At 42.9% G+C, this 26,682-nt stretch overlaps 1 protein-coding gene across 11 annotated transcripts in view; it reads left to right on the plus strand.

The window, feature by feature from the left end:
* The window catches only part of ARHGAP44 (Rho GTPase activating protein 44), an 88,765-nt gene that overhangs the window by 28,365 nt on the left and 33,718 nt on the right, over nt 1–26,682 (plus strand). For 9 of the 11 annotated variants that reach the window (XM_033139549.1, XM_033139550.1, XM_033139551.1 and 6 more), the window contains exons 2-4: nt 21,416–21,455; nt 25,895–25,999; nt 26,305–26,381. In XM_033139549.1, coding sequence (XP_032995440.1) covers nt 21,416–21,455; nt 25,895–25,999; nt 26,305–26,381 — 222 coding nt within the window. Of the gene's footprint in view, nt 1–21,415; nt 21,456–25,893; nt 26,000–26,304; nt 26,382–26,682 lie in introns of those variants that run through there. The other 2 variants (XM_033139543.1, XM_033139547.1) reach the window with 2 other exon arrangements.

The raw sequence follows: 26,682 nt of genomic DNA on the forward strand, positions 1-26,682 counted from the left end.
AATGAGGTGGGGTGGTTTAATTATGCAGATTAGGGTGGAAACATGTTGGGGTATATTTGTGTGCCTGCATGGCACACCTGACTCTCAAATGTTTTTTTAATAGCCCATGTTACCTTACAAGCCTCCCCCTCTTGTTTCTCCATGTTGTGCATGTCTAATCTTCTGTCTACTTTGATCTGCCCTTGGCAATCAAGACGTTGCAAGTTTTTACCAATGTCCAGTCAAACAGCAGTGCAGAATTCCACACTTATAAACCAGCAGTCTCTAGAATGATTCCAAGTGGAATAAGCATAAGTAATGGCCACCCATGTTGCCATTTCAACATTTGACCTTCTCACGTACTTACATGTCTTTATTTATGGCAGAGCCTGATGTTCCGGAGGGGAAAGGGGGCCATTGAACCAGTTTCAGAATTTAGGGATGAGAAACTCTTCCTGATCCCAAGCAAGACAGTTTAAAGCCTCTTATTCATCCAGTTCTGTTTAGATACTATTTCATGTGTATCTCAAATTTTATGTTCCTTACCTTCACGTCCCTGATAACAGGGGAATTGTTTTTTGATCTTGATCCTTAATATATGAATGAGTTAGCAAAACTCATTGTCACTCATTGTCACCAAGGTAAATGGAAGCAAAAAGAGCACCTGCACATTGCAGGGCCCCCTGGATTCATTTGCTTCCATCTGTGGCAGTGTCAGTCAGTGGAAGCTGGACCACCAGGGGCAGCAGAGAGCAAGCTTTTCTCCCAGTGCAGTTGTATCTTATGTGCAGCCTTTTCCTTTATCCTGTGGAAGAGGATGGCGGCCATTCACTTATATGCAATCAGCTAAGGAGTCTGCTCAATGACACCAAATCACAGAAAGACTATACCTGCCCCCTGAACACTCCAGTTGGCTTGGGAGCTCATATTTGGCTCAGCCTTCAATGGTCTTGCAAAGTGCATTCTACTTCTTGGCAGATAGGAGACTCAAGCCTACACTTCGCTTTACAGCCTGCTCCCTCGTTCCATTTCTCGGCTATTGTAGATGTCAGGGAAATGCATTAACTGCCTCCCTTTATGACACATATTACTACAAGTACGCCTCCTCAGGTTCTATGAAAAGTAAGGTACAAGTAAGGGAAAATATTAATAGCCATTATTGTACCCATTCTTCCCTTTAGCTGAAAGAGATGTGTTTGATCAATCCTGTCTTGTAACATGAGTTCTTCACTTTTAAGATTGTTCTAGCTTCTGTTCTTTGTATTTTGCTCCAGTTCATCTTTCTTTTCGGTTTCTCATCGGTGCTCAGAAATGTTGCGCCAAACTTTTGCATGTGCATACTTGTGTGCCATTTAGCAGTACCCAGTTCCAACTTGCCTGATGCTGCATTTCACTGCTTCCCTCTTAAAGTGAAGCCCACTTGGGATTAGGAACAGAAAATGGGCAAATGCAGAATTATTTGGCTCTAGGGTCATTCATCACTGCTTCCCCTCTTTCCTCTGAACAAAAGAGAAGCCAGGAAGCATTAAAGGAGCTTATTTCTGGGTGTCTAGTTCAGCCGAAACTTTCACACTGAGGAAACTTACCCAGCCTGCCTCAACGCAGAAGCTGCACCCCATCTGTCACCAGCATTGTCAGCGCTGCTAGAGAAGGAAAACACTTCAGTTCATTGACAGCTGGAGCTGTGACACGAGTGATTTGGCAGCAGCACAACTGACATAGGGAGCTGTGTTTTGCAAGGGCGAGCAAAGAGTTGCAAGATGGTGAGCCACCATCTTGCAGAACCCATATACCTCTTAAGCACAAGGCTTCCCAAAAGAATCATGGGAACTGTAGTTAAGGGCGCTGGGTATTATAGCTCTGTGGGGTAAACTACAGTTCCCAGGATTCTTTGTGGGAAGCCGTGTGCTTTACATGTATGGTGTGGCCGTGACTCCTTTTTATGTTTCTGATGGAAGCAACTAATGGAACCAAATGGCCATGATTCTTAGGACCTGAGACACATGGCTCTTGGGAGGTGCTTCCCCCCCCCCTCCACAATCCCTTTTCTACACTGGCTCCATCCTTGTGGTAAATACTCTGGTTGTTTCAACAGGTCTTTCTGAGCAGAAGCTGCAGTGTCTAGGGGTTCACTAATTTTGACAGACCTTGGTACCCAAAAAAATTGTTGCCACAGCCTACCCCTGCTCACTCCGGCAAAGAGGGAATGGCTTTTATTTATTCATATATTTCTAGTATTTCTTACCTGGGTTTTGTTTGACATCACCCTGTACTCAAGGCGTTGGTGATAGAGTGAGCGTTTGCCCTTTTCCCTAGCTCTGAACTGAGGAGAGGCCTCAGCTTTGTTGTGCCAAGTCTCAGAAACAATCAGCAGCAGGAAAAGAGAAGAAGAAGAAACCCCACTGATCTTTCAAGAGTCTCCAGGGCTTAACACACATTCAGGGAGCCTGTGCTCCATGTTCAGCAGGAGAAGGGTAATTCTCCCTGATGCTGCACTTGCCAGATACAATGATGTGAAGGGCATTTGTAGACCCTTGGCACTGCAGTGTTGGGTTCTGCTGCAAACCTGAGTTGTAGTCAAAAACAGAGGGGTTTTCATCCAAACACAGATGGCAAGTCACAGCAAATTAATGCTGATAAATTTAAACTGCATAATTTGTTCTAATCACAGATCTTTGGTTCCTTTTTGAAATTATTATACATTTAGAGGTATAGTTAACATGAATAAAACCTATATAAATTGTACCATTATCTAACATGTTCTGCTTACCAGTGAACTTGGAAAATTGGGCAATTTGGCTTGCTATGTACGTGGTTGTTGTTTTTTATATTTGCTTTAAATCAGTAACCATTGCCTTGCAAAACAAATGACAATCTTGAAATTAAGGATGATTTCTGCTGAAAGTGGTTGGGATTGCATCATAGTCTCAATGGCTATGGCAGCATTTTTCAATGGAAACTCATTAAAGAGAATTGGTTTCTAAAATCCAAGCTGGATTTAATGTCCAAAGCTTCTTCATTTTGTCAAAGTCAAATGCTTAACAACAACATCTCTGCCCAAGAAGAAACCCACCCTAGTAGATACTGATTTAGAAGGGTCCAATGCAAAAGTCTAGATGTAGCAAATGAGTTATTTGCCTTGGGATTGAGCAGGATGTCTAGGGGTAAGTCTTTTGACCATTTAGGTGTTCATAGGAGTTTATAAATATTCTCATGCATCCAATTTCACTTTGCTTCTGGTCTTAGATAAGAAAGAGGCTGATAATCCCGCTTCCTAAGTGTGCTACATGTTGGGAGATTAGTGTTGAACCTTTTGACCAGTCTTGGAGATGACTTTTTACAGTGGAAGAGGCAAAATCCATGCCTGATTTCTAACATGGATCAGAAGTGGGGGGGACACCTGTCTGCAAATTGCTCTGACCAGGAAACCCATACCCAGAGGTGTGGTGGGAAAGCATTATGCACATGCTCAAGTGTATGCTTATCTCACCTCTTTCAGGGCTGAGCACTCGCTCTGGAAATAGGCTGGTTCAGGTTATGCCTTGTTCACACATCTGGGAAAGGGAGGTGTTACAAAGAAGTTCCCTACCACCCTGCAAGGTAGGACCACTGAGAGGAGCACTTTGTGTAGTTCACACGGGGGGGGGGGGACCACCACCACCTGCATTCTGATACCGCAGTCTGAACATGGAGAAATGTGAATTTAAAATATACGGCAGTTCAGTAGCTTTAAGCTGAAGACTGAGCATGCGTTAATCTTCTAAGTCAAGGCCTCGTACATGACTTTGTGTTTCTAATTTAGGTATTTCATTAAAGAGTTAGCATGAAGCAAGACATAAATTATAGGCTGCAATGAATAAATATAAGCAATATATTCTTCTAACTCAAGGTCAGGGAAGCTATGGTCTTCCAGATGTTTCTGGACGTAGACTCCCTTCATTTCTGACCACTGGCCAAGCTGGTTGGGGCTGGTGTGAGTTTTAGTCCAATAACATTTGGAAGGCCACAAATCCCCTACCCTGACTGTTAAGCTCCAACTGGCTGGTCACTTGCTTCCTCCCAACCCCACCACATAAAATTTGCTACCCCTTTGCTTGCCAGTGGAAGTCTGCTTGTTCCCTGCCAGAACAGAACCTATGCCACTGGCATCAAGAATTGTGCTACACTGGAACTGATTTTAGGGTTTGTTTGGCCTCAAGAGGTTAGACCACAAGACTGTCTCACTTGTTGCCCTACAGACGTTGCTGCACTCCAACTCCCATTGGCCGCAGCCAACATGACTTATAAGCAGGGATGATGGGAGTTGTAGCCCAGAAACATCTGGAGGGCTGCAGATTAGCCACTCCTGGTTCCACAACTATGCAGGATGGCCAGACGTTTTGAGCCCATGGAAAAAGTTATTGGGAGGTGTAAAGGGAAACCATCTACTCCTTGTTTAACAACAGAATGGAACCAAGGGGAAAGTATCCAGGTGTGTATATGTGTTTCTGATAAGATTCTGAAGAAGGGGAAGATTGGGGTTTTGCCTTGTTTCAGGTGGAAAGGAAAGGAGGTCTTTGACTGTTTGAAGAATCAAAACATCTGTATCAGGATGAGATTATCAGCAAATTTGCAGATGATGACCCCAGAACTACTGCAATACAGTGTTTTGCATCACTCTGGGTAGATTCACATGTAAATGGCATATGAATTATAAATTGCATATAAATGCATATTTATGTAGTCTTCCTCTGTTTTGCAGTGATGGCCTGGAGCCTGCAAGGATAGAATCTGAAGTGGTATATTGGACCACATCTGCTCATTAGGTGACTCACAGTTAGGGAACATCAGAAGATAATTCTAGAGCTGTGTTTAATGAACTAATGAAATTCGCACAGACACATGGAGAGGGGGAGAGTATGTTAAAAAAAAAAAAAACCAACCTAACAACATAGACCGCAGCCTAGCAACAGCATGATGCACCAATAGAGAAACTGGAACAGTCAATTCCTCTGGGGGAAAACAAATGTGTTTCCAGTTTGATTTCCTTTGAAAACTACACAAAGGAAATAAGCAAGGAACTGTTCCTTCTACTCTTCCTGATTTGTTATAGAAGCAGATAAATGTTGTCTGTAAATACAGCGTGCAAGCTAATTCAGGAAGCCCCTTCTGTGCGTGCAGAATGATAAATGCCCATGCAGCCAATATCCTTGCCTCTTGTGGTCTGGACTTGTTTGTAGAAAGTATGTCCCAGAAGGAAGCACTATGGAATTACAGGTACACTTTCCCCCCCTTGGCTGCATGGGCATAGCAAGGTTGTACTGCAGTGGCCTCTTGTGGCACTTGTTCTTTTTCCCCAAAAGCAAGGAGAGGAGCTGGATCTCCTTAGGAAGGTGAGGCCTAGGCACATCTGGTAATGGAAGGCCTTGGGTGGTCAGTCAGTCAGTCAGTCAGGCGGTAGGTGGCAGTAGAGAGATTCCTTTGGTATAGTACAGTGGTACCAATTTAATTGTAGGTGTCTGTATCCTAGTACTCTGGTTTAAAATCTGTTGCCAGGAAACCATGTGGGAGAAATGCTCATTGTGCTATTGGCTCTTCTCTCCCATGTTGTACAAAGATCTGACCTCCACAAAAGCATATGTGTCGCTTCCAATTCATCTACCATGGATGTGGGGAAGTGAAGTAATATATCAACACTCTGACCTTCCAGCCAGATGGCATCTGTCCATGCCTCTGTGTTGTTCTGGTTATTGGCAACACCTGTCTCCTGTCTCCCACCCAAACTGGAGACTGATGACCATTCAGGGGTTGAAAGGCAGCAATGGCTTTAGCAGAAGCTGAGGGTCCTGTAAGTATCAAGTAGGCAAAGGGAAGCATGAATATGGAAGTTGCCTGGTGGGTGATTCCTGGCCAAGTGACTTACCTCAAGGGCTTTGGGCACATGTCATATTCTCAAAGGGCCTGTGATGGGCTTTGCCCAGAAAGATGCTCCACCTCATTTAGTAGGGCATGTTTGAAGAGTGGCAAAAGGATAAAATGGCTGCTAGCAATTAATTGTGTTTGTGTAATTTATATGCTGCTTAATAGTGTGTGTGTGTGTGTGTGTGAGAGAGAGAGAGAGAGAGAGAGAGAGAGAGAGATATTTATATGCTGCTTTTCAGGGCAAAGCCTGTTGAAACAGCTTTTACAAGAATAAAAACTACAACTCTTCCCACCAGCCACTGGCATTCAGAGGCATACTGCCAGTGTGGTGTAGTGGTTAAGAGCGGTGGACTCGTAATCTGGGGAACCGGGTTCACGTCTCTGCTCCTCCACATGCAGCTGCTGGGTGACCTTGGGCTAGTCACACTTCTTTGAAGTCTCTCAGCCCCACTCACCTCACAGAGTGTTTGTTGTGGGGGAGGAAGGGAAAGGAGAATGATAGCCGCTTTGAGACTCCTTTGGGTAGTGATAAAGCGGGATATCAAATCCAAACTCTTCTTCTTCTTCTTCTTCTTCTTCCGGCCATGGAGGTAGAAGATAGCCATTGTGGCTAATAGCTTTTGATAGCCTCATCCTCCACAAATTTGTCTAATCCTCTTTTAAAGTCATCCAGGCTGGTAGCCATCTCTACCTTTCATGGGAGCGAATTCTGTAACTTTGTCCTGTGTGAAGAAATTCTCTCATTTATGTGGCCTTAATGACTTGAGTTCTAGTATTAACTTTCCCCATACCTCTATAATTTCTCCTTTTACTCAGTGTTTCTCTAAATTAACCCTCCCTCCTCCTGCTGTCAAAGGTTATACCCTTTCCTCATAGGGGAGTTGATCCCACCCCTGGTAATTTTGGTTTTCCTCTGCCTTCTGAAAGGAGTGAGGCACTCCTTTGCAACAACTTTGTAGATTATCTACCTGATACTGCAGCAGCTGCATTGCTTCTGTTTGCTCTGTATAAACTGACTGATTTATTTATTTATTTTTGCATTGTTTACTCTCGCTAACATCCTGTCTGATATTTGAACCCTCTACTTTGCTCATTTTCCTTCTCCTGAGCAACCACAGTGCAGGTAGATGGCAGCATAGGTCTGTTTTTATACTCCTTCCCTTGTGCAGCATGAGATATCAGCATGGTAAACTTGCCTCCCACCTGTGCTAGCTCACCTACAGGTAGAAGGCCAACTCAGAATGACACCCTTGGGGAAATGCTCTCTGTATAACCTATAGGGGAGCCTCTACTGCTTCTCTGTATCTGGCAACGTGTGGATTTTTAGGCCTCTCCTGTCCCATTTTCTTCTTCTACGGAGCATAATTTGGAAGTGTGTGGATGTTTTTGATTCTTATCAATTCCATATGCAATGTGCCATCATTTTCCCTCTAGCTGTCCTTTCCCGCTGCACTCAAGCTGTCCCTGCAGACTGCTGGAGTGTAGTCACATTCCCTTCATGCCTTATTGGTTGTTGTGTGCTCATTTTGCATCCTGGCCATTCTGCTTTAGAGGAAATGGGAGAGAGAGAGAGAGAGACTGATTTGATTGCTTTCTACTTCTTTAGAGCCTGGGGATCTGGGTATGCAGTATGGGATTGTTAGGAGTGCAATGTAATCATGTAGTTATCCAGACTTAGTGGGGTCCTTGATGGGACCAATGACAAACTCTCTGCCCAACCAACCATGTGGGGGGGAGGGACTGGGGGAGTGAAGAAAGGAGCGCTCAATGAACTTTTGATATTCCTGGCTTCTTTTTGTGATGGATTTGGCAGCGCTCTCTTTCTCTCCATCCCTCTCTCTCATCCCTGCACCTTAACTGACTGACTTACGGAAATTATGTGTGTGCACAATTCTGATTGTGATTGCAAAACCAAGAGGTATGTAATGTGCAGCAATTATTTGAGAGATTGGAGACCTTCTGCTTATTTTTTGAGATGAGTGATGAGATATTTCATTTCCTTTTACCTTGCCGGGTCTATTATTCCCTTTGTCCCTTTCCATAATGTCCATTCCTGAGACCAGCCATGGCATTCCATGAAACCTGCCTTTGCTTGAGCTTGTTGGTATTGAGGTGGGGGACAGGATAGTTCCCTTCATTCTCAGCTCCTCCCCACCCCTTCCTCCTGGGAGCACCATTACTTTCTGCTACTAGAAATCCCTGTGCTCTCCATGTCTGTTATGTTCTGTTCTTCAGCAGATGTTTTTGCCCACACAGTCTGGCTTAGGGTGAGGAGAGCAGATTGTTGGCACACACTCATCGAAGCCATAAAGATGCAGCATCAATGTTTCCTTACCCTCACTTCCTTCTTAATGCTAAGTAACTGGATCCATGAGAGGAGCACTAGGAAGTTGATACAGCAAACCCTTTACTATTTGCCAACAGTATATTACTGATGCACAAGCATCTCTGAAGGTTTTAGCCAATCCTTTTTAATTGATGTGTGCCATGGAATCTGGATGCCCTGTGGCTGCTCCCAAGTTGAGGCTGATTTCTGGTATCTACAAGTGGTGATTCCTTTGGGTGAGTTATCTGTTCTGTTCTGGTCCTATGGAGAAGCCCATTGAGCAAGTCAGTTCAGTTGCCTCAGCACCATGGAGAGCTCCGAGTGAGCAACTTGCACTGATAAAGATTGAAAGTGAACTGAGAGTTTTTGAGACAATTTTTCCAATCTGACACTCGCCTATGTTCTTCCTCCCTTTGGAGAACTACAGTCTTTTAAGAGTATTAACCCTCAGGCCTAAAGATGGGCACTTCTCCAACATACACTACCCACACCATTGAGCTAGTAAGATAATGTGAGATGCATTCAATTCCTTAAGCCTGCAGGAAAGCACCCATGGCCTTGGTTATATGGGCCATTGTGCTGTGGCAACAGGTTTGTTGGACTCCTGTCTGCCAAACTCTGGTTCATTGGTGCCCTGCTCACCAGTATCAAGCTCAGAGCCAGAAGCCTGTCTGACTCCTTTCTCAATGACACTATAGCTACTGACTTTGTTTCCTGGTCACTGTTGGACTCTTTGATCAAGACATTATGCAGCCAACTTTTTATTTAATCCCCATTTTCTCTTCTCCCCACTTCCACCCACCACACTGCAGCATTCAGCTGTACTTCCATGTTTTCATTCAGCTGATGTATACACAAATGTAGAATTTCCAGAAACTTAACTGGTTGGGTGTGGATTCCTCTCGTCATTCAATGACTTTCCAATGGGTGTTCATCAGTCTCTAGTATTTGGATGCTGGAAAAGTTTGAGAATGCATAATTCAGTAACCTGTCAACTCTGTGCGACATGGTATCCAAATACTAACTCCGTCCTCATAGTGTGAACTGGGTCAGAAAGAAATGGGCTGCTTTGTGTTGTGCTGTTCTTCATTAAATAAAATGGTTGTGCTTTGATCATGCAAAATCTGCTGAAGTCAAACATTCACCTTGCAGACTGAAATGCACATTCCTGGTATATGTGGGACCATTGACAACTTGATATTTGACTGAGATTCTTTTAAACGGAATGCCTCCTGGTAGACTATGGGCAGGGGAAACTGGATTCAATCTGCCACTTTTTGTCAGCCTCCCGTTGGGTTCAGATCATTTGCCCAATTTCCAACAGTTTTGGGATTGTTTCAAACCTACCAGTTTTCGTGAGATCACCAGCTGTACCTCAAACTAGGAATTTGTAAAGGTGGGTGTGGCTTGTTCATGGGAGAGCAGCAATTTTGGGGAGGAATCCAGCTTGCCAGATGCCGTGTGTGGGAGAGATGCTTATTTTGTTGTTGGAGAAGAACACCTACCTGCAGCAGAGTGGTAATTCTTTATTTAAGGAGCCTTGTAATGCAGCACTACCTTTACCATACTTTAGCATATCATTTTGTCATTTCTGGCTAAGTCAGGCTTTGTAGGTAAAGTTCTATGCTATTTTTGTTACTTGTTTTTTTCTGATTTCATGTTCTATTTTGTGTTCCTTTTTTTAAGCTCTTTATTTACATGGCAGGGATTTTGCTGAAGTTCTTGCTTTACATGGAACATTGAGCAGAATTCAGTTTTGTGATATTTCAAGCATTCTATCTACATAAACCTTTCAGCTTGGCAGACAGAACAACCCCCTTTCCTTTGTGCTGTTCTGAGAGTTCTCCTGATGCCCAACCAAGCCAATTGTGGGAGCATGGGCAAGGAAAAAGAAGGGCAAAAGCCCCAATGTACAAGAAGAAGCCCTTGGTGATGTTGGAAAACCTTGGTGTTAAAAATAAGGAAATGGTGCACGCCTGGTATTCCTCATTTGTGGTAACCATTTATCTCTACCTTCTTGGATAGAAAAATGTGTTGGGATGATAGCCACTACCCTGGATTAGACCAGTATACAGTAAGCAGCACATAGATGGTGCACGGAAATCTGCCAAAACATTCCACGTTCTAAATCTTATATTAGTAATCCAAGAATTGAGAGAACAATGTGCAAAATCTAATACAGAAGCCACAAACAGGAAACTCATTCACATTTGTACAAAATGAAAATTTCAGTCTTTAAAGTTCCTTTTGCCAGGCTCCTGTGGGTATCAACGAACGTAAGTCCAATCAGATGAAGTGTTGAAGATGTTACGAACAAATGTTAGGGTGCCTGCGTTTGTCACCTGTTTCGCCCATGAAGAGTTTTCGGGCTTCTTCAGTAAATTATCTCTCAAGGTATTAATGTATTTACATACATTCACTGGCGGTATAAGCCAAACCTTATTAGTATTTGAACATTCATTACATAAGGTATCAAGATTTCTAAGTAATATCTGGACAGACAAATACAAAAGTCGATACTTACAATTCATATGTTACATCTCATCTTGGCTTAAGTGTCTAAAAAGTCACTCAGGGACTGGTCCAGGTGTGATCTTGGCAGGATCATTGCTTGAGATCAGGCTGTCCTCAAAAACCTCATTGTGAAGATGGCACAAAAGGCATAAGTTGCTCTCAAGACTTGGGAGAAAGTCCACTTCACTGGTTGGTAGAAAGAGTAGGGTGCTAGAATGAGGGACATTGAGTATGCTTTCACTGTACTAAACTATAGAGCAGCATTCAACAGCCTCTGGTGAAAATACTCAGAAAATTGTTTTGGTCTGAAATAGCTGTTTGATGTAGTGCTGTGCTGCAAGTTCCTCAAGGACTAACTGTGAAGAGTGAAAAAGACATCAAAGATGTGCCAGTGGGGACTCAAAAAATAATAATCTACATACGTAGAAAGAAAGACATCCCAATTTCCACAACGCTAACTCATCTCTGGCTTCTGAATTGTGGCAAGTGTACCAGAGCAATGCTGGACTTGCTTTCACATCAGTTGTGTTACGCTCAATAACATTTTCTTCCAAGCAACTGTTCTGCTTATGTCTGGTACCATAAGAGGTTGTTAGAAGCAGCCAATCCCAGGAGGAAACAGATAAGCTCTTCAATATTTATGGGGCAAAGATATATTCAGTAATCCCACAGGAAAGGCACAAAACAGTGTGTGTGTGTGTGTGTGTGTGTGTGTGTGTGTGTGTGTTTTAACCTTTCCAGTAAGTGGAAGCATCATTGTAGAGGAGGCTGTATGCTACCCTTCTTCCTCCATTTTTTATTGCTTTCTCTCTCTGCCCCTGTTTGTGGAGCGTGTAGAACAGCTCATTTTCTTAAGACGCCTGGGAGCTTCTTGCTAAGCCTATTTCTCTCTTTCTTTCCAGCTGGCACTTAGAACATGCTGTTAAAAATAAGCCAACTTGCACAGAAGCACGTTGGCTGGCCGTCTTTAGCTGTTTCAGAATTTGACCATTGTTCCATCCTCCATTCTTATTGCTGCCAATGCTTGGCTACAGTGCCTTGCTACCTTCCTTCCTTTAAAGGGGGAAAAAACCAAGTTACAATTTTATTTGCTCAGGTTGACATGTGCATTTTGGGAACCACAGCTCAGTAATGATGGAAGATGATCTCCATTGCTAAAGTGTTTGCTTTCTGATTAAGACAGAACTTGTTTATAGATAGCAAGGTAAAGCCAAGGTTTGTTATTCTGTTTAAAATGTAATCTTTCCCCCACAATTTCTTCCATACTGCTCATAATATCACAGAGTGCCCTATTAGGAAAAGGAAAGGGCTCTAGCTTTTAAACCCAGAGGTGGAGAACCTGAATCCAAAACCTAGAGGGCCACAGGTTCCCCATACGTGTTTCGAGTAACTGCTACATCTGTATTTCCTTACTGCAGAGAACTCCTGTGTGGAGCACATGGGGCATCCAGATACGTGCCTAATGTCAATAAGCAGGGAATTCCAAGGCATAAGTGCAGCAGCCACACTGAAAGATCAACCCAGCAAATGAATGTAGAGGAAGAGGGCATCCACAAATGATGTAAGAGTGCAGGCAACGTGGTGTGGGAATTGCCATTACTTTGGGCACATTGTTGTATGTGGACAGGAGTAACCGAGAGAGTGAGGGGAGGCATGAAGTGGGATATTCGCTCATGCAAGGAATGGTGTTGGTTCATACTGGCTGGTTTTATTTCTCCACTGCCTTTTATGAAAGGGGGAATTGCTGTGCAGCAGCTGCTGCAGATCACTCTCCAAAGTCTTCTGCTCCTTTTATTTGGCTTGCTGGCTCATAAACCTCATTGTGCTCTACAAGGCACATACTGTAAATAAATAAAGAATATCACCACCTTTTTGTCCAGACCTGAAAGGCTATATTTCCTGAGAAACCAGCTGGAAAAAGTTGCAAGCCCAATAAATTAAAGAAATAAAAGAGAAGTTCTTGTGGAATCTGTCTATTTACCAGCTTCCTTCTGATTCAGGGGCAGCCCAGCCCAGCCCAGCCCAGCCCAGCATTATACATTCTGCTCAACTCATGGTAAGCAGGTTTATGAGCTGTGTCACAATGAATGGTGGGTCCTCTTGAAAAACCAGGGTGAGCTATTTACCACATTGATTACGTGGAATGCTGTTGGGTGTGGGGAGAGACCTCAGATGACATCCATCATATGAAAACAATGCAAAAGGGCACAAATACTTTGTTGTGTCATTGTTGTTGTTGTTGGTGGTGGTTTGTTGGGTTCTAGTTTTGCCACCGCCTTGCTAAATTTTAAAGTGTAACATTTGGGAGCAGCTGGATAAGGAACCTTTAACTTGGCTCTTGATGAATGAACTGCAATGTCACTATGCAGAGTCTCTCTAGGAGTCTCCCAGGTGCTCCCTCCAGGTCCAGAGGCAGTTGTTATGCTCTGCATTTCACCTGCTGGGGGAGCAGCAGTGGGAGGAAGGCAGCTACTGCCTTTTATGTCCAGCTTGTGGGCATCTGGCTGGCTGCTTTGGAAAATGGGGTGCTGGACTCGATGCAACTTTTTGGTCTGATCAGTGAGGTTCTTATTTTGTTGCCAAGTGTCACCTGTGTTTGGAAGATTTGAGAATCGGTTGGTGTGCTGTAGCTGAACTATGGAGGCTTCTTTAATTGCTCCTTTGGGTAGCTTTTATCCTATGTTAAACAGTTGCTCTGTGGGGTTTGTCATCTAAAAGACTGACCGACCAATCAAGCGAGAAGCTTTCTTCCATACAAACTTGCATCTTCTCACAGTCCTCAGTTCCTGCTGGAAGAAATGCCTTAATAGTTTCCCTTCTCCTCACATTTTGTCTGAGATAGTGAGTATGATCCTTTAGAACCGCCCCAGAGATATATAGCCACAGTGTTGATTGTAATAGCTTTCTTGGTAATATGAATGGTTCGTGAGAGTGGATGAGGAATGGGTTATTTTGAACCATTTCTGAGGCTTCTAGGCACAATAGCAGCAGTAACGCTGCATAGTTTGATCTAATTCCCATTAGCCTTACTCATGCACATTTATTCTCCAGGGCAGAATCACATAAATACTTAAAGCACCCACAGCACATGCCTATAAAGATCTTTTTTTAAATCCTTCAGTGAATCACACTCCAAAGCTCCTTGTTGCTTATCACTTGCTTTTTCCTGATATTTCACCCATATTCACTCTTTGGATGATTGGCCCTATTTCTTCTTCTCCTTCCCTCCATCCAAGTAAGCTCTTCATTTTGAATACTGCTGGCATTCCTGCACTGCATCCTTGTGCTGTTTTTTTTGTTTTTTTAGGCTAAACACGTGCTCAGTGACATGCCTTCTGCACCTGTTCTCATCCTTGCAACATTACAGCATTTTTAATTTGTGAGAAGTACTGTAGTTTTGAACTGAGGTGTATAGAGCTTGCTACTTGCTCCAGTAATTCTTATGAGTGCTAAGCAGCAGTAATGAATGCCCAGCGCAGTAACAGCTCATTGTTGATCCAATTTTACAGAGGTACCATTGAAACTGTTCTCTGTAATTCTATTACTGTCTGGTATGGCACAACCTCTAAGCTGGATAAGAAGAGGCTCCAACGAGCAGTAAGAATTGCAGAGAGGGTTTGCCTCCAATAGAGACAATTTATGCTGCTCGAGCCAGAAGAAGAGCAGAGAGAATTGTCGCAGACCCTTCGCATCCTGGTCATTACCTGTTTGATTTACTCCCATCCGGATGTCGTTACAGGACTCTATACACAAAAACGTCTAGGCACAGGAATAGTTTCCCCCCCCCCCTTGTGCCATCAAACTGTTGAATTTGTAGTTGTGTGTGGAAGGGAGGTCAGTTGGTGGTATGGGGTTCCTTTGTTGTGCTGTTGTAGCGTGAGGGGAATGGTGTTTGTATGATGAGGCACTGTTTTTTTACATTGCAATGTAGTCGAAGCAAAATTCCAAGTATGATTGATACTTGGCCAATAGAATTATTCCTATTCCTATTCCTATTCCTTTGGCCTTATGGAGGATGAGGTGATCAATGACTGCTAGCCACAATGGCTATGTTCTACCACCACTATCTGAGGCTGCATGCCTCTGAATACCAGTTGCTGGGAATTATAATTGAAGCTCCTGCTTTTTGGCTTCCCAAAGGCAGTGGTTGTCCACTGTGAGAGTAGGATGCTGGGCTAAATGGACATTTGGCCTGATCCAGGAGGACTCTTCTTGTGTTCTTATGTCCTCATAGCCCTGTAAATCTGCCCCCTACTTACGTGCTAGGAAATAAGTTCCTCTGTGCATTACTATATGGCTCTTCCTACATAGACTTATTCTGCATCATTGCTACAGTCCCTGAGGCTGCACCTCTCCCTTCTTCCCTACCTGCCTCTTGCAGCCTCCTGCATGTACAACGCTATTGGAAGGGTAGAGGGTTAGCCCAGGCTGTGAATTTTAGTTGTTCAGCTAGTCCATTTTTTAAATGCAGATATTGCAGGAAGTGGGGTCTTGGGGACCACCAAAAATGTGACCGTGATGTGGTGGCATCATAGTATCATAGCAGAAAGTTGACAGTTCACATAATACTTGAAAATTAAGAATTGGCAAATTGGGGAAGTGTTCTTTAAGGTGGACACAAAAAACCTATTGGGGGCTGATGTGATTCATGGGTTAGGCACCCCTGATTTACCAATGCTATGTTCAGATCATAACAGAAGATTCCTTGCATCAGAGCTAGAAGTTACAAGGCTTTGGCTTCTGCTCATTTGTCTAAAAGGCAACACAGAAAGTGTAAGTACTTCAGAAGCTTAGTGAAAAGCTTGTGGCACATTTAAGAGGTACTTTGCGGTGCTTCTACGTTATGTGTGATCTGGGATTAGAAAGATAAAAGCCACAGGGTAGGGAGAGTGGTGTTTTGTAATACCATCCACAGCAGTCTTGTGTATTAGTGGCAATTTGGCTGGCCACAGGTGCATCTTCTGCATGCTTTGAATTGCTGTATGCATTGCTTAGCACAGAGCCCCTTCCATGAGGGAATAGAAAGGGATCTAGAGAAGTGTGAGCTATTCCTCCTTCTGATCCTTCTCCCATCAAGGGTGACCTTAGTTGCTCTGTCAACAAGCCAGCAGGGCTTGAAGAGCTTTTGTTTTCATACAAGTTCAGGAAATCCTGGCTGATAGCTCCGGCTTGGTTCACATTACCGTGACCCGGTGGAGTTATTCTATCTCAGTTCACATTCTCCTGAAATCTCAGTGCATCACCAACATAAGACTTTGTTGTCCAAGAGGCTTTTGGAACTAACTGCTTTGCGTGAGGTGTCATGGGGGGGGGATATAAATAAATATATTATAATGATGATGATGGTAATGTGGCTCATCATTGATATGAAACCATTGGGGGAAGTTTTAGGGGGATTTGGGATGAAGTCTCATTGATGTGCAGGTGACACCCACCCAACTCTTAGTTACCATTCCCATAATTCTCCTTTTTCTCTAAATTGTGAGTGCTGCTGGCAGAAGTTTTAAACAGATGTCTTGAGTTGGTATTGAGCTGGTTGAAAGCCAATAAGCTGAAAAGCAATTCAGATAAGACAGAGGCACTGTTTGCAGGTGGTCCAACTCTCGTAAGGGCTGGTATTCAAAGAGTTCTGGGTGGGCTTGCAGGATGATATTAAATCCAGGTCTCACTTTGGGTGTCCTGGTGGCATCTGTGGCATGAAGTGCTTTTCACTGGTTTAGGTTGGCTCCTTGCCAATGGAACCAATCCCCATTATTCAGGTTACTGCGATGCATGGTGTGTGGGGCTGCTTTAGAAAACCATTCAGAAACCTCAGCTGACCCAGCACACAGTTAACAGCTTGCCTGGTTGCTGTAAGATGGCAAATGGGACATTTGTTGTCTGTACTTGAGTCATCTTTTAAGAGCAGGCTAACTAAAACTCTGCTGAGGCATATAATTGACAAGTGCAAGCGGGCACTCTGACCGCACAGGTCATCTTGGAGGGAAAAACATTCTGCTAGTGACAGTGCATTGGCAGAATAAACATAATGTTGTGCATTCCTCTTAATAAGTTATCAGTGGACTGAGTATGGTGCAGTGCCAAGGTAATGGTGACATGCTGAAGTCGCAGTGACTCTGTGGTCATGTTAATAAATTATATTTTAAAAATTGTCTGCATAGTGAGGGCAAAACCATAATTTATAAGCGACATGGATGGAGGAATTGAGGGATGCTTCTCAAATTTGCAGATGACACTAATCTGGGAGGGCCACAGAAGACTTAATTGGGATTTAAAATGGCCTTAACAGATTGGAGAGCTGGGCCCAAACTAACAAAATGAATTTCAATAGGGACAAATGTAAGGTTCTGCACTTAGGCAGGAAGAACGAGGTGGACAACTACAAGATGGGGGACACTTGGATTGCCAGCAGTACATGTGAAAAGTATCTAGGGGTCTTAGTGGACCAAAGCTGAGTCAACAGTGTGATGCAACAGCAAAAAAAGCTAACACTATGCTAGGCTGCAGCAACATAAGTATGGTGTCCAGATCAAGGGAAGTAATAGTACCACTCTATTCTGCCTTGGTCAGACCACTCCTGGAATGCTGTGTCAACTTCTGGGCACCACCATTTAAGAAGGATGTTGACAAGCTGGAACGTGTGCAGAGGAGGGCAACCAAGATGAAGAAGGGTCTGGAAGCTAAGCCATATGAGGAGCACTTGAAGGAGCTGGATATGTTTAGCCTGGAAAAGAGGAAACTGAGAGGAGATATGATAGCCATCTTCAAATATCTCAAGGACTGTCACATGGAAGAGGAAGCATGCTTGTTTTCTCCTGCTCAGGAGGTTAGGATTCAATGGCCAATGGCTTCAATTTGCAAGAAAGGAGATTCTGACTAAACATTTTGGGGGGAGGAAACTTTCTGACAGTAAGAGCTGTTCAGCAGTGGAACAGACTCCTACGAGAGGTGGTGGACTCTCCTTCCTTGGAGGTTTTTAAGCAGAGGTTGGGTGGCCATCTGTCATGGATGCTTTAGCTGAGATTCTTGCATTGCAGGGGGTTGGACTAGATGACCCTTGGAGTCCCTTCCAATTCTATGATTCTATTGATACAGCTAGCTACTTGTCTAGACATTCTGCCTCACAATATCAGCATGTAAGACCTGGGTGTGTCAAGATAGATCATCTGGGGAAGGGAAGATACCATGCTTACATTGTTACCTTCTGGGAGACTCATTTATCTTGCTAACTGTATTGCATTGCAGATCAATTTCACAAACAAATTTTACTGCTTAGCACAGTGTCAGCTATGTTCCACACAACCTTATTAGCACCTTCATTTCATACTTGTAACTCTTTCACTAGTTTCAGTTGTGGGATGGGAGACATTCGCATTAGTGTGTGGGAGCAAAAACAACAGAGCCTTGTGACACCTTAAAGACTAACCCATTTATTATGGCATAATATTTCACGGACTACATTCCGCTACATCAGATACATGAACTGTTACTGTCTGTGTGCGCATGCACATGCTCACGCACATGCATAAATGGTTGGTGGTGGCGATTGTAATCAGTGAAGTCCAGTCAGAGGGAAAAATGTGCATGTGAGTTACGTGAACTGCAACCCCTTCCTTGGTTCTGCCTGCTTAGGCAGCCCACCCTATCTCTGAACAGCCGGTGCTGATGCAACCTTTTAGAGATACAATAATATGTGGTGATGCTGTCATTCTGCAAACATGGTCCCCATCTGCATGGGCATCACTGTGAATGCTAATTGTGTTGGCTTGTTAAGCACAAAGTCACAAGGAAGCAAAGCATGAACAGTTCTGGGTTCATGCGGCTGCCTTATTAGCTGCAAGGCTGCGGGCACTCAGCATTTAACGTGATCAACTTTCTCTTTTTATATAAGTGTTCTTGTTAGGGATGCATGACGGACTCTGTGTCTGCTGGCAAGCTTTCTAGCCACAGTTTCCAATAGGAAGCTATGCAGAAGGAACTAAAACTGAAGCACAGCCTAGAATCTAGAGCAGTGATGGCCAAACTTGACCCTCCAGCTGTTTTGGGACTACAATTCCTATCATCCCTGACTACTGGTCCTGTTAGCTAGGGGTGATGGGAGCTGTAGTCCCAAAACAGCTGGAGGGCCTCTGTGTGTGTGTGTGTGTGTTTTCTGGTGGAGAAGGATTTCTGTTGTGTGACTCATGGTGGTGCTGGGAAAAATCTTAAGACACAAAGGCTACCTGGGCTCTGACTTGATTCACACATGCATTTGTCGCTTGATGACTGCAACCTCAAATCTTGGCTTGCATATATGAATGAGCCATCGCAGATAAAATGCTTCATGGAGCTTTCACGTTCCGTCACCTCGCTTTACCTTGAGTACAATGTATTTGGTTTACAGTCTTCTTATTTCACTGTCTGAACTTCTGCGGAAGCATGCCTTGTTGATAAAATTCAGAGGTCTACAAACTTCCTGATTCATTAAATCTCTGCACTCTGCCCCCTACCCCCTGACAAGTACCATATTTTTCCATGTATAACACCCCCCCCCCCGTGTATAAGATGCCCCCTATATTGGGGGATTCTAAATTAAGAAAATGGGGGGAGATTGCCTGGAGTTGTTGAGCTTTTTTTAGAGAGGATTGCTGAAAATCACTCACCTGACTGTCCTACGCTGCCACTCGCACACATCGCAAAAGGCACCGATCGTCTGTCCCCTCACCGGCAGAAGCCAACAATCGCCCACAGAATTGACGCAGAGACAATCGAGAACAGCCCTTGCCGCAGCCACCAATAACATGCTCGATAGCCGCTGACAATCTCCGGCTCGTGAAAGCAACCAATCCCACGTTCCCCCCTATGCACTATCTGTGTATAAGACAACCCCAAATTTTAAACATCCTATTTTAATAATAATTTTTTTAAAAACTCGTCTTATATACAGAAAAGTACGGTAAATAGAGTAATCCTTTGCTATGTGATGTATCAGAATCATGCATTATTATTTTTTTTGAAGTACTAATCATTGGCTCTTATCCTGGGGTAATAGTGGCTAATGTAACTAATTGGTTGAGGCAGTGAGAGGAGGAAGGGGGTAGAAAGTTCATTTGATAGATGCCAATTTGGCAAACATCAATATATAGCACTTCTATTTGAAGAAAGGGAGCCTACACATCCCAGCTGTTAGAGACAGAATTGACATAAGGTGTTTAGAAAGCTTTCAGATGGGTAAAGGATCTTCAACTGAAATATGAGTTTTGAAGCCTTAAGATTTTATGGTTTGGCTATGAAGATCAAACTGCTGTAAAGCTAAAGGAGAAAGATCTGTTCAGGAGAAAAGCATGATGGGTATACGTGGTCTAGAGACAAAAAAGATGAAGATTGAAGAATAACAGAGTGGGTGGTTACTAAAAAGAGATGTAGGTTCAACTATTATGTAGATACCAAAGGAAGGGAAAAGAAATAAGGTAGGAGTAGCTATAAATTTAAGGGACGTCGGTGGCACTGTGGTCTAAACCACAGAGCCTAGGGCTTGCCGATTGGAAGGTCGCCAGTTCGAATCCCCGTGACGTGGTGAGCTCCCGTTGTTCGGTCCCAGCTCCTGCCCACCTAGCAGTTTGAAAGCACATCAAGTGCTTGTAGATAAATAGGTACCACTCCAGCGGGAAGGTAGACGGCATTTCCGTGCACTGCTCTGGTTCGCCAGAAGCGGCTTAGTCATGCTGGCCACATGACACAGAAGTTGTCTGCGGACAAACGCTGGCTCCCTCGGCCTGTAAAGTGAGATGAGCGCGCAACCCCAGAGTCATCCACGACGGGACCTAACAGTCAGGGGTACCTGTACCTTTACTTTTACCTAGCTATAAATTAGATATTAGCTAAAACCATCCTGACGGACAATGGGTTGAGAAGGTTATGGCTTAGATTGGGTAGCACAAGGATGACATTGGTTTTAGCGCTTTGTTAAGGAAATGGCTTGAGGTATATGGCCGAGTCAGGGATGCTAGGCTGATTTATGCACAAGTACAACAAAAAGCCACACTTAGCTGCGGTTTGCCACATGGCAGTTTTATTTACATTTGAGGAATGCATTATACACAAGGCAAAGGAGTACAAACGTTCGATCAGTGTACTATTATATTGAAAAGAGTCGTTTCTGTGTTAGGAACTCAGTGGTTTCCCCCCTCCCTTTTAAAGCAAGTTTCATGGATCTATAATGCAGCCATATTTAACATTAAGGATACTGTAGTACTGAAGAAAGTGCTGAAAGGCGATATTCAAATGACCTGGGGGGTGAAAGAAGAATGTATTAATTATGAACAACGGTTTAGGAATTTGGGAGGGTGGGGAATTTTAATTTCAATTTGGTGAGTGGGGAATATGACTCCAGAATGTAGGAATAGCCTTGCTAGATGAGGCTCAAGGCTCATCTAGTTGGGCATGTTGTTTTCACTAACGAAGATTAAGTGGTTATAGTTCACCATTATTTCTAAAATTCACTCAAGGCAGCTTACACAATAACAGATAAAAAACACAATTCCTTTTATGACAAAGTAGAATACATTTTTTTAAAAAAAAAACCACATCCCGTCAAATCAGAACATTAATGAAACCATTAATAAACAGACACCCAGCTCAAATATAAGACTCATCCCCCCCACAAAGGTTTCTCTGTCTTGAATTACATTTTCCTTCTTCTCTCTCTCTCTTTAGGGCTGAAAAAACGGAAGTCCTAAATGAAGATCTCTTGCAGGTACAGTGTTTATCTTTCTGACATCTTCTGCAATCATTTGATATTGTACACCACTCCGTGTGCAAAAAACAAAACTAAACTTGCAAGAGGCCGGTTTAGCAGGGGCTGCCGTGTGCCAAGTACGAATAAAATGAAAAGGAGGGGAATCACAGGTGCAAGGGGCTCTTCTCAATAATACTAAAAAGCTTCAGACTCTGCTATTGCCTGCTCTTAAAAACCATCACATTCTACATGTTCAAAAGAAGGAATTAACTATATGGCTTCAGAATGCAAGTATGAGGGTTCACAACATATTATTATTTATTTATTTATTGTCAGGGAACTGTCCCCGGCTCAGCGCAGGGTGGTGGAAAGGCTCTCGGGATGCTACAGAGAGCCTCAGCACCACCTGACCAGTAGCACCTCCTCATCCAGTGGAGGGAGCAGCGAGGTCTCCAGTGGGGAGGGGCAGGCAGCTCAGGAGCTGGAGAGATGAGGCTCTGGGGATGTTGGAGAGACCCTGCACTCCTCTCACTCAGTGGGCGAGGAGGGAGACATGCTATTTCCATCACCCCAAGTATGCAGAGGGGTGAAACGAAAAGAGGGGAGGTAGAGATTTCGTATACCGAAACTCTTATGTTGGGGTCAGAACCGGAAGGGGCCACTCCCGGATTCTGCAGACGGTTGATACAGACATGAACATTTAAGCTCTGCACTGTACATAGCATGCACAATAAAACTACTAAAGGAACGGCCTAGTTACTCATGAGCAACCATCCAAGGACCTTACATTTATTTGTTTGTTTGTTTGTTTGTTTCACTTTATATACCACCCTTTATCAAAAGATCCCAGGACGATGTACAGCATAGAGAACCCATTTTACAGAACATCAATAATAAAAAACATAATAAAAAGCATAATAGCATAAAAACATAATAAAATAATAATAATAATAATAATAATAATAATAATAATAGTCACACACCCCAGTTTTAACAGGCTTAGATTATTTAATCGCTAAAGGCCTGAGTAAAGCAGAATGCTCCTGAACGTGTGCATGTATTAAAAATTAAAATACCAGTCCGTGGAAGCATAACATGCCAGTGAGAAAGTGTTTATTTATTTAATTTCACAAGATTGATATACTACTTGATTATGGTAAAACCTCAAAGTGATTTGCAACCTTAAAGCATTCTGTATGTCATCTATCTCTCTTGTGTGCCATATTTCCACTTGCAAATAAAGTTTTTCAATGTGGGAGTGTGTAAATACCTGAGCTTCCACCTGCATTCTGAAATAGTATAGTGAAGTCTCTGAACAGCTGTGCCTTTTTCTCCATTGTATATAATATGAGGCTGACCTCTTTGATATACAAGCTGCCATGTTAAAAACTGGTGCTCTGCTCTCAGTGTGTGTGATTCTGCTGATTCTGCCAACTAATGATTCTACCAACTAATGCAACGAATTTTTCTACCAACATGATTCTACCAACTTATGCAAATTCTCATACTTTAGACTTGTCCCTACGACTGAAGAGCAGTGGGAGTATCAATGCAAAGTCTTTACCATCCTCTAATAGGAAATGAAATCAGCATGCTTAACATGAAGTTGGTCATAATAAAATTGGATGTATGAGAAATCCATCCATCAATGAATGTTGGAGGACTGTGGAATGCAGTCTCACTGGCAGCCTCTGAAGGTCAAAACATTTCTCTTGCTTACACTAAGGACCAAGTAGATCCAGTTTCATAGAAGCCTCAAACTGCTGTACCTCCATATTGACTCAGAAAATAGCATGAATGGGGGGGGGTTGATCTCTTTCAGAATTCTATAGTAGCATATATATGTAGAGAGCATATATATTATATGTGCCTCATCAGCAGAACAGTTGCCTTTTGTGGCTATCTTTCAAACAGGTGGTCAGTGACTTTTTACAGGGCAGGTAGTCTGTAGAGACTCTTCATTTTTAATAAGGAAAGTTCGGGGCAACTTCTGAATTTAACTTTTCACTGAAGTCAAGGATATTTTGCACTAAAAGCTGGCTCACAATTGATCACTGGAGACATTGCATACAGCTCAACAGTCCCAAGTCTAAGTTACGAAATAAAAATGCAGAATCTCTTTGAAATGTGAAACTTGAGAACCTAAACGTGAAAACCTAATTCCACTGTCCCTTTCACATTTCAAAGGGATTCTGCAATTTATTTAGTATCTTGGACTTGGACTGTTGAGCTGTATGCAATGTCTCCAGTGAGCAAGTGAGAGCCAGAGTCAGCTCCCAGTTCCTGGACCTGAGCATCTGCCAGTGCAGTTTGTTTGTTTATTTATTTTTAAAAGTCTCAGTAGCAGTCTCTGACATCTTCTCTTTCCAGGCCCCCAAATCAATCCTGGGAGAACTAAAGGGGTCCCACTACAATTTTTGCTAGAGTGCATGCCAGATGAGCTGTCCATGCCTATTTTCAGAAGGTATTGCATCTCCCCTTACGAGATCAGCCAGATAATTATGCCATTTTTCAAAACCGATCAGTCTCTAGAAGCCAGTCACTTACAGGAGGTAGGCAAAAGACCATGCCTAATCACAAATCTTACAGCAAATGCGGTTGATTGAAGTTCTGACTCCTCGTTGCCTGTAACAATTTGACTTCTACCACCATAATGAACTGCTTCCCTGTCTGTTGATTCCATGCTTCTTCTTGAGCCTTCGTGCTCCGCTTCAAAGATTCCTGCAGTTAGAACACTATGGACAGTAGGAGAAGCTGGGGCAAGTGGCTTGCTTAAGTTTAATCAGCCATGATATAATTTAAAGAGAGTGCCTGCCATTTATATATCTGGACATTCTTAACTTCATAGACTATTTGGCTGCAGTCAATTAAGGGGATGATCAATTCCTAATATCTGTGGATGGGGGGGTTGTCATCCTATATTTCAACAGTGGCTTCAGGTAGCTAGCTACGTTCTTAACTTCATTTGAACATTCACTTTCTGGTTGCCTCCATAATTCCAAACCTTTATTTTGCAGTTGTCCTTTTAGCTTCTCATTACGTTGCTTCCTTTCTTAATACCAGCATAGTCACATATTCACCATATCTCCACTCATTCCTAAAATAGGAATCACAATATTTTATTCTACTTAAGTTCCAGCTTCTGTTTCAGGATATTAAATTAAAATTAACGCTAAAACAGTTGTCTCCCCCCCCCCTCTCGAACTTTTAACCACAGTGGTTTGTCTGTAAATTAATGGGATTAGAATGGGTAAACACACTTATTTTTGGATTACTAATGGACTCCCATAGCTAGAGAGTGGTGTTTGGGCCCGGTAAACCAAACATGGTGCAAACCAAACATTGTACTAAGTGCATCATTCCTGAATGCTGAAGTAACATAGGAAGTGACTGAGGATGTCAAAGTTCAGATTTTGCTGGCATCTTGAGTGCCATTTCCTGCATTTCTGAGGATGCTCAAGTAATCAAGGAACACTGGGAAATATAGTTTTCTAGAATACCCAGACACTTGAAAGTGCCCCTTGAGCATTTTGGAAAACTATATTTCTTGGAGAACCTTTTGCCTGGGATGTAGTTTCTAGATTGCCTGGCACCTCTGCTATCACAGCTTATGGGCCTGGTTTTTATTTTATGTTACTTGTAACTTTTTAATTTAAACTCTAGTGAAATCCTATCTAATTCAGGGTACCCTTCTTTGTAACTTCATTTCTGAGCCTGATTCAGAGTGCTCACTTTGACATTTGAGTGCTTTCATGACTTGGGGCCACAGTGACTGAATAACCATCTCTTCCCATATGCACCTAAACTTGCCCTGTGGTCATCAATGTGGGCTCTTCACCAGGTTTTCCTGCTAGCTGGAATATTGTGTGGTAGCAACAGGAAACAGGTCTTCCTCAGCAGTGACCTTACATTTAGAGAATGCCTGCCTTGTGCCATCAGGCAACTAACTTTTCAGTCTCACAGATTTTATTAAACCCTCTTATGTGGTCTTTTAATGTGGCTGTTTTACTTTCTAGAGACTTTTAAGGTCTGTAGTACCTGATGCTTGGTATGATCTTTTAGCTTTTTGCCCTGTGTTTACAATGATGGTTATCTTGGTGTTGTCTATTGAATATTCTTTTTGAATTGCATCATCTAAATTTGCTTTAAATACTTGTGTACTTCGCCCTGAAAATGATAGTTGTTGGGTGGCTAAGAAAAGAGCCAGGAAATAAATAAATTGTAAAGTCTGATAATGTTAATCAACTATTTATTGTGGCATTTGTTCTTTAATTGTCATGTAGTCCAGCGTGTTTAAAAATGGCTGCTAATGAATGGAGTATGCAAGTAGACACTTTAAGGGGAGCCAGAGGTCTGGGCCTATGTGAATTGAATTGCTTCTTTCTCTATGTCCAGACAGTTGAGAGTTGAGGACGAGCACCTCTGATGTGATGCCTTATTGTTGTGCTCATCCCCAGGTGGAGAAGCGTTTGGAGTTGGTGAAGCAGGTCTCCCACAGCACACACAAGAAACTGACAGCGTGTCTTCAGGGTCAGCAGGGATCGGATTCTGATAAGCGCTCGGTGAGAGATTCCAGCACCCACCAGACAGCAGAGCTGGGTTCATGTCTCTACGTGTTTCACATGAAGAAGAAGCAGGAGGGAGGGAATCAAGCTGAGAAGACACCACAGCTAGCTTCCCCCCCCTCCTTTGTGTAAATTGTATGTGAGCATAAGAGTTAGTAAAACGGGGGTTCGTGGGGGATCTTATAAACAAAAAACATTGTTTGTAAATAGTGTCATTTTCTGGGAATGAAGTGGGATCAAACTGTGATGTAATGGATTTAAAAACGAACCCTAAATTCATACAGCAGTTGCTTTTGTTGCAGAAGAAATTGCCTTTGACATCGCTAGCCCAATGCTTGATGGAAGGTTCTGCTATTCTAGGGGACGACAGCTTGCTTGGGTAAGATTTCTCCCATTCAAAATACCCACCTGTTGGGCAAGATACAACTCTCTTTTTTTAATCTGTTCCAGTCACAATAATGTTCCTCAGCTGAAAGGCCACTTCAGTAGGAAACATGTTGGTGGATTTATTTAAAATATTTATACCCTGCCCTGTCCTTTATAAAACATTTAAGGCAGCTCACAAACAAGAAGTGTAAAATGCATTAAAAAATAAAAGTCTAGCGTTGTAATGAAAAATCTTTTTGCCTCAAACAATTTTTATAGCTTCTTGCTACTTTTTGATTGCCACCCCCTTTCCA

Source organism: Lacerta agilis, chromosome 2, assembly GCF_009819535.1.
Source record: "Lacerta agilis isolate rLacAgi1 chromosome 2, rLacAgi1.pri, whole genome shotgun sequence".
Classification (NCBI taxonomy): Eukaryota; Metazoa; Chordata; class Lepidosauria; order Squamata; family Lacertidae; genus Lacerta; species Lacerta agilis.